Source organism: Ylistrum balloti, unplaced genomic scaffold, assembly GCF_031769215.1.
Source record: "Ylistrum balloti isolate Yb309-2 unplaced genomic scaffold, AGI_CSIRO_Ybal_v1 Utg371046, whole genome shotgun sequence".
NCBI lineage: Eukaryota > Metazoa > Mollusca > Bivalvia > Pectinida > Pectinidae > Ylistrum > Ylistrum balloti.
Window position 1 is genome coordinate 62,904 of NW_026782579.1, and position 12,163 is coordinate 75,066.

At 36.6% G+C, this 12,163-nt stretch overlaps 1 protein-coding gene across 1 annotated transcript in view; it reads left to right on the forward strand.

Moving 5' to 3' along the window:
- LOC132560291 (choline-phosphate cytidylyltransferase B-like) overlaps positions 1-2,445 on the forward strand; it is a 46,604-nt gene extending 44,159 nt beyond the window's left edge. Inside the window, exons 8-9 of the mRNA XM_060224955.1 lie at positions 52-228; positions 2,082-2,445. Coding sequence (XP_060080938.1) covers positions 52-228; positions 2,082-2,342 — 438 coding nt within the window. The 3' untranslated portion in view covers positions 2,343-2,445. The remainder of the gene's footprint in view (positions 1-51; positions 229-2,081) is intronic.
- Positions 2,446-12,163: the final 9,718 nt, after the last annotated feature.

Here is a 12,163-nt window from a genome sequence, read left to right on the forward strand (position 1 = left end):
GGAGAAGAGATCCAATTCAGTATTAGTTAATTCAGACTTTGTGTATTACAGGAGAAAAAGATTCAGTTTGAAGAAAATTTGAACAAAATGAAAGACAAAAGTCGGGAGTTGATGGACAAAATAAAGGACACTAAGGACAAAGGCAACGAAATGATCCATCGCTGGGAGGAAAAGTCTCGAGAATTCATCACCAACTTCCTGGACATGTTTGGACGTGAAGGCAGAATTGTAAGTATGGATTTCAAAAATTGCAAGGCCGCAAGTCTTATTTGGTCCGGTTTTGGGGAGAACACAGGAATTTGACCATCATTTCATAACAGGCAAAGAAAAGGTGTAGCCCTTATGTGGTGCTGACAAACTTCAGAATTTTTAATCTCTAATCAATTTCATAATCACAAATTATGTAGAGCTGATTTTTAGCACACAATCTTCACTGGGTGGGTTGTCGTCTGTTGATATGTCCTTGAATTATTCTTGTAATAATGCTGTTTTTCAAAAAAATACTCCATGGATCTTTCTCAAATTTCATGTTATGTAGACACTCCTGATAATGCATATTATCAGACTAATCCGATACATGATATGACAGACAGTCATCCACATTGTATTTTGACATTTAAAGGTTGTTACCTCATTTCTTAAAAAATACAATAGAATCAGATAGTGGGCTATTCAAATTACCCTGCGTCTGTAGTCCGTCGTCCGTCCATCTGTCTGTCCGTAAACAGTTTTTGTTATCCATTTTTCTTGAGAATCACTGAATGGATCCTTCTGAAATATCATATACAGATTCTTCTTGGTACTTAGATATGCCTATTTCATTTTGGGACTGGTCAGAAAATAGGTCACTCGCCCTCCGCCTCTCAGGTACTCCCTACATGTGGCTGCTAATATGATGGTTCAGGCCTCTGTTTATCACTCGCCCTCCACCTCTCAGGTACTGGCTACATGTGGCTGCTAATATGATGGTTCAGGCCTCTGTGTTTATCACTCACTCTCCACCTCTCAGGTACTGGCTACATGTGGCTGCTAATATGATGGTTCAGGCCTCTGTTTATCACTCGCCCTCCACCTCTCCTCTCATGTGGCTGTACAGGCCTCTGTGTTTATCACTTGCTACATGTGGCTGCTAATGGTTCAGGCCTCTGTGATGGTTCAGGCCTACTGGCTGTTTATCAGGCCTCTGTGTTTATCACTCACCCTCCACCTCTCAGGTACTCCCTACATGTGGCTGCTAATATGATGGTTCAGGCCTCTGTGTTTATCACTCACCCTCCACCTCTCAGGTACTCCCTACATGTGGCTGCTAATATGATGGTTCAGGCCTCTGTGTTTATCACTCACCCTCCACCTCTCAGGTACTCCCTACATGTGGCTCAGGTTTTTATCACTCATCCTCCACCTCTCAGGTACTGGCTACATGTGGCTGCTAATATGATGGTTCAGGCCTCTGTGTTTATCACTCGTCCTCCACCTCTCAGTTACTGGCTACATGTGGCTGCTAATATGATGGTTCAGGCCTCTGTGTTTATCACTCGCCCTCCACCTCTCAGGTACTGGCTACATGTGGCTGCTAATATGATGGTTCAGGCCTCTGTGTTTATCACTTGCCCTCCACCTCTCAGGTACTCCCTACATGTGGCTGCTAATATGATGGTTCAGGCCTCTGTGTTTATCACTCGCCCTCCACCTCTCAGGTACTCCCTACATGTGGCTGCTAATATGATGTGGAGCAACAATACACTTAATTAAAGCAAGATCCTGATTGGATCTCTTGTCTAAATCACCATGGCAACCAGCATGTAACAAGGAAGGCATTGATATTCGATGGCCTGTTACCAAAGTTTTCCTTATGAAGTGGAATCCTGTTTGATTAATTTATACAAAATATACCACTCAGCATTTGTTTGTTATCACAGCCAGTTTTTAATGCCATGCCACTCTAAACAGCTAGAATTCTTTGGTGGGTAACAATGGATACGGATTAAGTTTTCATCACAAAAATATGAAAGTATCTTCCACGTCTCATGCGAAGTGATAAAAACACTGACACATGACAATTGTCACCATTTTTTTTCCAGACAAGTTGGCTCCAAGAAGGTCGTGCTAGAATAGGACAAGCCATATCTCCTGTTAACAGTGACGACGAAGAAGATGATGACAGCACAAATAGCAGAGGTTCTACAGAAACTGATCGAAACAATGCGGGAAGTCCAGACTCGGTAACGAAGAGTCCGCCAGCAAAACGTGGCCGTATATCACCAGCTCTTGTTGGTGCTACGTCACAGGGGCAAGGCGACAAAGATTTTCTAGATTTGGATCTTGAGGATGAAACTAGCTGAACGTTTTTTGTCATGGGTCTATTTAATGTACTGCCATTTTATTTGTTTTATGTATTTGTTATGTGATCTGTTGTTAATTGGATCCAACAGTGTACGGACCTGATCACACAAAATCTTGGAAAAAAAACGACTCAACCTTGAGAGTGTATGAATGGATCATTCTGTTCTACACAAACTGTTTACATTGTGTCTCAGACATAACATAAACTCTTGTTTAGTATCCAAGGAGATTTCCTATCATTGTAACTCTAGATACTACTATTAATCATTTCATTCATGTGTTCTTCTAAACCTATTAATACAAAGATTTTGTTACATTGTAGAAGTTATATTAATGTAGTTCTTCATAATTATAAGATACAATAGGATACATAGGATATTTTATGGACGCAGGCATTAAATTGCCTCTATATCCATATCATTACTGGTATGCAGTATAAAATACATAGTATATTAGGTTATGCCTCCGGTGACTGATTTATAACTGGCAAAGTAATTAAAGTTTATCTCCCGATTTTTCCAATAATTATCTAAACTAATTTCAATCTCTACTACTGTTTTGGATTTAACAACCGACTCAGGAAGGTTATTCCAAATATCGATGATTCTAAATGTAAAGGAGTATTTTCGAACATCCATGTATTCCTGATAGACTTTATCAGTAAGTCACACTGGTAATAGTCAGTGTATAAGCTTTGTAATTATGTCTGACTAAAATCCATCTCCCTGACTTTCATTAAATAATGAAATTCATGGAAATATAAACTGTACTGGACCAAGTATTATAGACGCATCTCTTGTTTTTAGATTTCATCTTAGTAAACGATATTGTTAAAGAAGGGGACAAAAAGCTAAGCCTACTGTGTAGTTGGTAATATTTGTGGGAAATTAAATACCGTTATATTCATGGTCATTATAGATAGCACAAAATAAAGTTACCATAAAATATCTATACCTTAATCTTCGAAGATATATTACTGGTATACGTCTGTGTGCTTAGACATGTCGCCAGAACAGGGACGTCCTTGTATACGTCTGTGTGCTTAGACATGTCGCCAGAACAGGGACGTCCTTGTATACGTCTGTGTGCTAAGACATATCGCCAGAACAGGGACGTCCTTGTATACGTCTGTGTGCTAAGACATATCGCCAGAACAGGGACGTCCTTGTATACGTCTGTGTGCTAAGACATATCGCCAGAACAGGGACATCCTTGTATATGTCTGTGTGCTAAGACATATCACCAGAACAGGGACATCCTGGTATATGTCTGTGTGCTTAGACATGTCGCCAGAACAGGGACGTCCATATCGCCAGAACAGGGACGTCCTTGTATATGTCTGTGTGCTTAGACATAATGCCAGAACAGGGACGTCCTTGTATACATCTGTGTGCTAAGACATATCCCCAGAACAGGGACGTCCGTGTATACTTCCGTGTGCTAAGACGTATTGCCAGAACAGGGACGTCCTGGTATACGTCTGTGTGCTAAGACATAATGCCAGAACAGGGACGTCCTGATATATGTCTGCTTGCTGAGACATATCGCCAGAACAGGGACGTCCTGGTATACGTCTGTGTGCTAAGACATGTTGCCAGAACAGGGACGTCCTGGTATATGTCTGTGTGCTTAGACATATCGCCAGAACAGGGACGTCCTTGTATACATCTGTGTGCTAAGACATATCCCCAGAACAGGGACGTCCGTGTATACTTCTGTGTGCTAAGACATAATGCCAGAACAGGGACGTCCTGATATATGTCTGCGTGCTGAGACATATCACCAGAACAGGGACGTCCTGGTATACGTCTGTGTGCTTAGACATAATGCCAGAACAGGGACGTCCTTGTATATGTCTGTGTGCTAAGACATATCGCCAGAACAGGGACGTCCTGGTATATGTCTGTGTGCTTAGACATGTCACCAGAACAGGGATGTCCTGGTATATGTCTGTGTGCTTAGACATATCGCCAGAACAGGGACGCCAACCAATTGTTAACATCTATGCAGTATGTTTGTCCTTACTCCCACACTCATTGTTTTGTTTTCGTTATCGTGGTAATATTTACCATATATTTATCGTGTTAGAATGACTTTTCAGTGGGAGGTAAACCTATTCATGTTGTTATAAGTGGTATTCAGTTTAAGTCAATGCCTGGTAATTTTATGAATGTTGTAAGCACTATGTGCTAGCCTGATCTTAAATTGATCTCTATTATCAATAACAGGTAATGTAGCATCTTTCATCAATACAATAATTCAGGAAGTGGATAAACAACAGGAAAATCTACCAACATATCAATCTAAACCCTGTGTAATTTCCTGGATTGACAGGACTTTATAGCTATTAAACAACTTTTGTTCACAGATCTTTTTCATTCTCTTCACTACCAACACTTTTAGAAGTTTTTCTGTCGGACATTCACTTCACTATCAACATGTTTAGAAGTTTTTCTGTCAGGCTTTCACTTCACTGTCAACACTTTTAGAAGTTTTTCAGTAGGACATTCACTTCACTATCAACACTTTTAGAAGTTTTTCTGTCGGACATTCACTTCACTATCAACATGTTTAGAAGTTTTTCTGTCGGACATTAACTTCACCATCAACACTTTTAGAAGTTTTTCGGTCGGACATTCACTTCACTATCAACACTTTTAGAAGTTTTTCTGTCGGACATTAACTTCACCATCAACACTTTTAGAAGTTTTTCTGTCGGACATTCACATCACCATTAACACTTTTAGAAGTTTTTCTGTTGGACATTAACTTCCCCATCAAGACTTTTAGAAGTTTTTCGGTCAGACATTCACTTCACTCTCAACACATGAATTCATTGTTATAGTTTATGTAAATTAGCCGTTAGATTTTTATTGAAATGGATTGACTGGTCAGTTGTAGATATAATGTAGTCTGTTTCTATCTGCATACTATTTTGATATATATGATGGTTATTACCAAATAATGATCGCCAATACAGTAACTTCATCTTTCTAAGTCTTGGTATAAAATATTTATTATGTTTTTGTATATCAGTGTTTTATAAAAATTCTTTATTATGAAAAATTTACCTTTTCATGTACAGCATTGAATATTTACTGTGGAGTTATACAACTATAGGACCTACCATGCATATTGGTACCTTATTTTGTGTTTAAATGTTTAAAAAGACATGATAATTCATAGCAATATGCTTTAACAAAATTGGTTGTCTATCGTTTTAAACTTCAAACTATTAAAAGTAATTAAAAAACCTATTCGCATTCTGCATTTTATCGTGACATCTGTGCTTAATTATTACACAATTACTGATTCATGTTTTTGAATAAATTTTTAGTTCAGTCAGTTTTGTTGATAACAGAAAACAGAATTGCAGTGGTGCAAGGGAGATAATCACTTCTGTATATGAAAAACTTCTTCACATGTCTGTGGTGCATTGGCCTTCTTCATAGAAACCTTGCAGGTTGTGCTTTTGTTTCAGGCAATTTCAAAAGTGATTGTTAGTTCACCATAAAGTGTTGATGGTTAACAGCCTTGATGTTTAATCTTCCACCTTTCTGTCAATTTTTGTTAAATTTTTCTGGTAGGCTGTAAATGAATCTTTCTTGTTTTGAAATTCTCTATAGTATTTACTCATGTATTTACTCATGCCTATTTCATTTTATTTCATTTCATGGCCGCAATTTTGTCATTTAAAGCAGAGTTTTTCTTCCAGTTTCGCAAGAAGTTCTAGTTGAATTTTTCTCAGATAATGTTTCCATAAGTCTTTTGTTGTGAATTTCTCATTCTCAAACTGGAAAAAAGAAGAATATACTCACAATTAATATCTTGAATTTTGAGTTAAAATTCAATAAAATGTATTGCCATTTTTAAAGGCATTAATACATTGTAATCAAATTTTATATTTTGTGTTGGTCCATACTTTAAGATGTTAAAATGTGAGATAGAAGACTGTGCTGGGGCCATCTTGAATTCTAGAGGTTGAAGTTTATTGTGATTTTTCGGGAGTAGTATATTTTAAACATTTAGATGAATCCTTTTGGTCCTTTGAGGTTGTTTGAGAGCAGAAAAGCATGGCAGACAGATATTAAAGTCCTTTGTATACTACATCATTCTAGTCAAACTTAAATCGAGAGAAATTGTCAATCTAACAGAGTTAACACAAAAATACATGATTGATGAACATCTTTCAATGATAGGAGCAGAAAACCTCACATTTACGGGGAAACATTTGTCATTGGTGAATTTTGGGCCATTGCACCATTTTGCTGTTAGGACAAAAATAAAAGGTTGGCTATTGAGTTATATGTTTAAGTTGAAATATTTATTTGATGTAAGCTTAGAGTGAATTTAACACCAGGCAAAATTAGTAGATTTTTTAAGAGGTTAAGGAAACAAAATGGCTAAATGTTTCCTGTATACAGTAATGATAATGAAACCACGGTTAAGGCAGGAAGGTCCTTTAGAGAGATCTTGTTCTGTTGGTAATCAGGTGTTGTGTGATAAATAATGATAGCAATATTTATTGTCTTGTTTTCTACTTGTATTTATCTGAAGTTGGAAAATTGATACAATCTCCATTCTTAAAACAAGGACAGGTAATTTATACTGTATCATTGTTAACACAAGGACTTGTCTGATCATTCCAGTAACTTAGCGAGTGTTGTAACTTTCTTGTTGTATTGATCTGTGTACTGTATTTCATTTCAATCATGTCACCCTAGGATTATAATAAAAATGTGATGATAACACAATGTTTCTATATTTATTGCTGTAATTTTGATAAAACATTGTGATACCTATTAGAATTCCATTGCTATCCTTGAGATTTGAGAACTACATTCAGCAAGAGAGAGTGCTGACATTATCATCCTTCTCTGATGTTATGATATTGATATCCCATTACTCGAGCTTTCAGTGAGGTCAGTTTACTGGTGATGTTTGTTGTCTGATCTGTTAAAGAATAACATGAATTTGAGGTGTTCTATTTTTTCTTGCTATTTTCGAGGACAGAATAAAACTGTTAATAATAGGTACTTGAATACAGAGAAATTGGAAATGAAAATTGATATAGAAGTCACTGATACATTTCCTGACTTCTGCGAAAAGTATGACGCTTTTGATGAAATCATAAAATTTGAACCACCATCTGAAAAAAGACTTGACCGTAAATATTTCATTTGTTAAGTAAATAAAGCTTCCTTGTAACATTTCCTGAATGTGGACTTGTTTAAACAAAAATAAAGCATAGCAGATGTAAACTGTATAATATCTGTTGTATTGCCTAAGGTTGTCCTTTAGGTGGAACCGTATGAGGTTGATTGTTTAGGAGGAGTGTAATTATTATCGTGAAGAATTTATTGTTATGTTTATATACAAGTTTAAAACTTCTTATTGTCTGATGATTGGCTACAGGTAAAAAACATTATATCAACAGGTAAACAATATTACCTGTACAGGTAAACTATATTATATTAACAGGTAAACAATATTATATCAACAGGTAAACATTATATCAACAGGTAAACAATATTACCTGTACAGGTGAACAATATGATACCAACAGGTAAACAATATTGTACAGGTAAACTTTATTACCTGCGTAGGTATAAAACAGGCACTGCATATGTCTAGTATATTCTTTTTCAGTTTTTGTACTAGTATAGATACAATTAAAAAGTACAAATTTATATTAAAATCATATAGTGGGAAAATTTTAACTGGTGTATGATCTTGATTGTTATTAACAGAAAATAAAAAAAATTCTCCCTACTTTTTTTTATTTTGTAGACATTGGATTTTGGTGTTTATAGTAAAATCATAATGAAAACAGAATGTTTACAGTCTTCCTGGTGCAGGTTTTTATGTTTTGTCAAATTAACTTTTATTGGATGACAGTATATTACACTCTGTACAGATATGTACATCTAAGGACACACATAAGTCCTGTAGGACTTTGTCTTACTTGTAAGGACACACCTAAGTCCTGTAGGACTTTGTCTTACTTGTAAGAACACACCTAAGTCCTGTAGGACTTTGTCTTACTTGTAAGGACACACCTAAGTCCTGTAGGACTTTGTCTTACTTGTAAGGACACACCTAAGTCCTATAGGACTTTGTCTTACTTGTAAGGACACACCTAAGTCCCATAGGACTTTGTCTTACTTGTAAGGACACACATAAGTCCCATAGGACTTTGTCTTACTTGTAAGGACACACATAAGTACTATAGGACTTTGTCTTACTTGTAAGGACACACATAAGTACTATAGGACTTTGTCTTACTTGTAAGGACACACACATATGACTTTGTCTTACTTGTAAGGACACACATAAGTACTATAGGACTTTGTCTTACTTGTAAGGACACACATAAGTACTATAGGACTTTGTCTTACTTGTAAGGACACACATAAGTACTATAGGACTTTGTCTTACTTGTAAGGACACACATAAGTACTATAGGACTTTGTCTTACTTGTAGATTGATTCCCAGTCATGCTTCCCGAAGTTCTTTCCGATGTTTCCTGGAGTGGTAGATCACTTTATGTAACTACCTGTCAAATCCTGAATGTTTTAGATGGATAAATGATTAAATTTGAACATTTTGTTTTGTTGTATTTTAACCAACTGTAACCCTGGTAAATAGTAGCCACAATATACTGCTTGACTAGACAGAACTTCCCTTTAGTTTGATCAGCTCAGCTGATTAGTAACACAGAGTTCCTGGGTTTTAATTCAAGCAAAAGCATTGAAATATATACTGAATGCTACATTGGCACACATGGAGGGAATGATACTTTTATAAGGATCACTTTAACCTCTGAACACTCAAGGACGTGTTCTTTCCTGGATGTCAAGTATGTTACCATGGTAAATACTAACCACAATATATCACTCGGCTAGAGAGAACCTCTCTTTAGCTCGATCGGTTGAGAGTCAGACAAGCAGAACAGAGGTCATGGGTTTGAATCCTAGCAGAGGCATTCAAATAAATTACATTTGATGATGATGAGCTTTTCACATCACTTTTGTCCGGGATCCTTCTGTCCGCCTCATAAACAATATTTTTCATTTTCCATGAAACACATCTGTGGGGGTTGTCAAACTGGGTTCCTCTGTTAGTACATCCTACCAAACAGCATTTCAGGGTTATAATTTACAAACATTTAACTGATCTTGATGAAACTTTGTACCCATGTAAAGCTAGTACCCTAGTTGTATTTTCTGGGTTATAACATACAAACATTTAACTGATCTTGATGAAACTTTGTACCCATGTAAAGCTAGTACCCTAGTTGTATTTTCTAGGTTATAACTTACAAACATTTAAGTGATCTTGATGAAACTTTGTACCCATGTAAAGCTAGTACCCTAGCTGTATTTTCTGGGTTGTAACTTACAAACATTTAAGTGATCTTGATGAAACTTTGTACCCATGAAAAGCTAAAATCCTAGTTTGTATTTTTTGTTATTGGCACAATTCCAATTTTGGCGTTTTCTCTGTTACCATGGGAAAGTAAACTGGTCAGATTTTTACAGTGTACACCTTCCAAACGTTTCAACAGGTCTGGACACAACTCTGTACATAACGGCTATAGTGCTGATTGTACCGGTGACGAAAAATATACTAAATTTATTGGTTACAAGCTTTTCTGGGTTGTACCTCATAAATAGTTCAACTAATCTCTTCATACCTTACACAGCAGCAGTGAAAGATACAGAATTTTTGTCAAAATATGTCATTATAAAAGTCTTGTTTGGATGTTCAGTCCAACAGCTGGGTGGGGAACAATGCTCTGCAGCTCCTTGTTATCATTCTTTTTTAGTTCTGCTTGTGAATATCACTACATTGCCTTATAGACTTTTGAAGGACCTTGGTGAAGCTTTTAAAGTCATGTTCAGTAAGGGCCTCTTTGTACCTTTTACAATTTGATTCTGGGCCATTTTCAAACTTTTTATTTCTAGAGCATATAACAACATAATCTATATAATGGATAATAATAGCTGAGTTTATTGCCCTGTGAACGACCACTGTCATTTTGGAACGTTTTCTTCAGGTTTGTAATGTCAATAGAATAGAAATTCTTATAACACAACCAGTAGAAGATTAGAGTGTGATGTTTCGATGACTACACGGTCACCTTATAGTTCTTATAACACAACCAGTAGAAGATTAGAGAAGGACGTTTCGATGACTACACGGTCACCTTATAGTTCTTTTAACACAACCAGTAGAAGATTAGAGTGTGACATTTCGATGACTACACAATCACCTTATAGTTCTTTTACCACAACCAGTAGAAGATTAGAGTGTGACGTTTCGATGACTACACGGTCACCTTCATCTTATAACACAACCAATAGAAGATTAGAGTGGGACGTTTCGATGACTACACAATCACCTTATAGTTCTTTTAACACAACCAGTAGATTAGAGTGTGACGTTTCGATGACTACACGGTCACCTTATAGTTCTTATAATATAACCAGCAGAAGATTAGAGTGTGATGTTTCGATGACTACACAGTCACCTTGTAGTTCTTATAACACAACCAGTAGAAGGTTAGAGTGTGACGTTTCAATGACTACACGGTCACCTTGTAGTTCTTGTAACACAACCAGTAGAAGGTTAGAGTGTGCATTTCAATGACTACATGGTCACCTTGTAGTTCTTGTAACACAGCCAGTAGAAGATTTGAGTGTGATGTTTCGATGACTACACCGTCACCTTACAGTTCTTGTAACACAACCAGTAGAAGATTAGAGTGTGATGTTTCGATGACTACACGGTCACCTTGTAGTTCTTATAACACAACCAGTAGAAGGTTAGAGTGGGACGTTTCAATGACTACATGGTCACCTTATAGTTCTTGTAACACAGCCAGTAGAAGATTTGAGTGTGACGTTTCCATGACTACGTCACCTTATAGTTCTTGTAACACAACCAGTAGAAGGTTAGAGTGGGACGTTTCGATGACTACACGGTCACCTTAAACTCTTGTAACACAACCAGTAGAAGGTTAGAGTGTGACGTTTCCAACATTTATCTGTATGTAGAGGTCAGTTAACACTATATAAAGGTTTATTGTATAAAATGTCAATTGTCACCTCTATGAGGATCTCTGGAGGTTATCTATTTGCAGATCGTGTGTGAAGACAATTTTCAAAGCTCTTAGATCTACATAAATGGCAGTGACAGTGTTTCCTAAAAAATACAAGAGGCACAAGGGCCTTAACGGTCATCCGAGTCACAGTGCTTATTGTAATATGTCATAGGAATGATTTTGTTAAAAAAGGCAACATAACTTTTAATCATATTGTACACATAATACAAATGTAAATTGTGTATACATCTAACCAAGTTTTAATTAAAAGATATTACACTCAAAATTAAAATTTTCCTATATAAAATCTTTCATCTAGGAACAGTAGAACATCTTTGAAATTTCAGTCAATGTCACCCTTTTTTGGCCCCGACCAGCCCTAAGGGGTCAGCCAAAGTCAATATGTGCATCTCGTTAAACTATTATCTTAAACTAATAATTCTAACCTGGTCCAAACTACTTCTAATAGAAAACAATGTTCAAAAATGAAATTTTCCTATATAAACTATAGCATATTTTACCCCCTCCCCATGACGAAATGCAATCCCTGGAGTCATGAAATTTACAATTTTGGTAAAGCACCTGAAGGCCTCTCTATCAATGAAGAGTACTCGATTGTACAGACCTAGGATTTTGAGAAGATGATTTTTTTTTAATTTCAGTCAATTTGACCCATTTTTAGCCCCGTCCAGCTGCCCCTTGGGGTCAGCCAT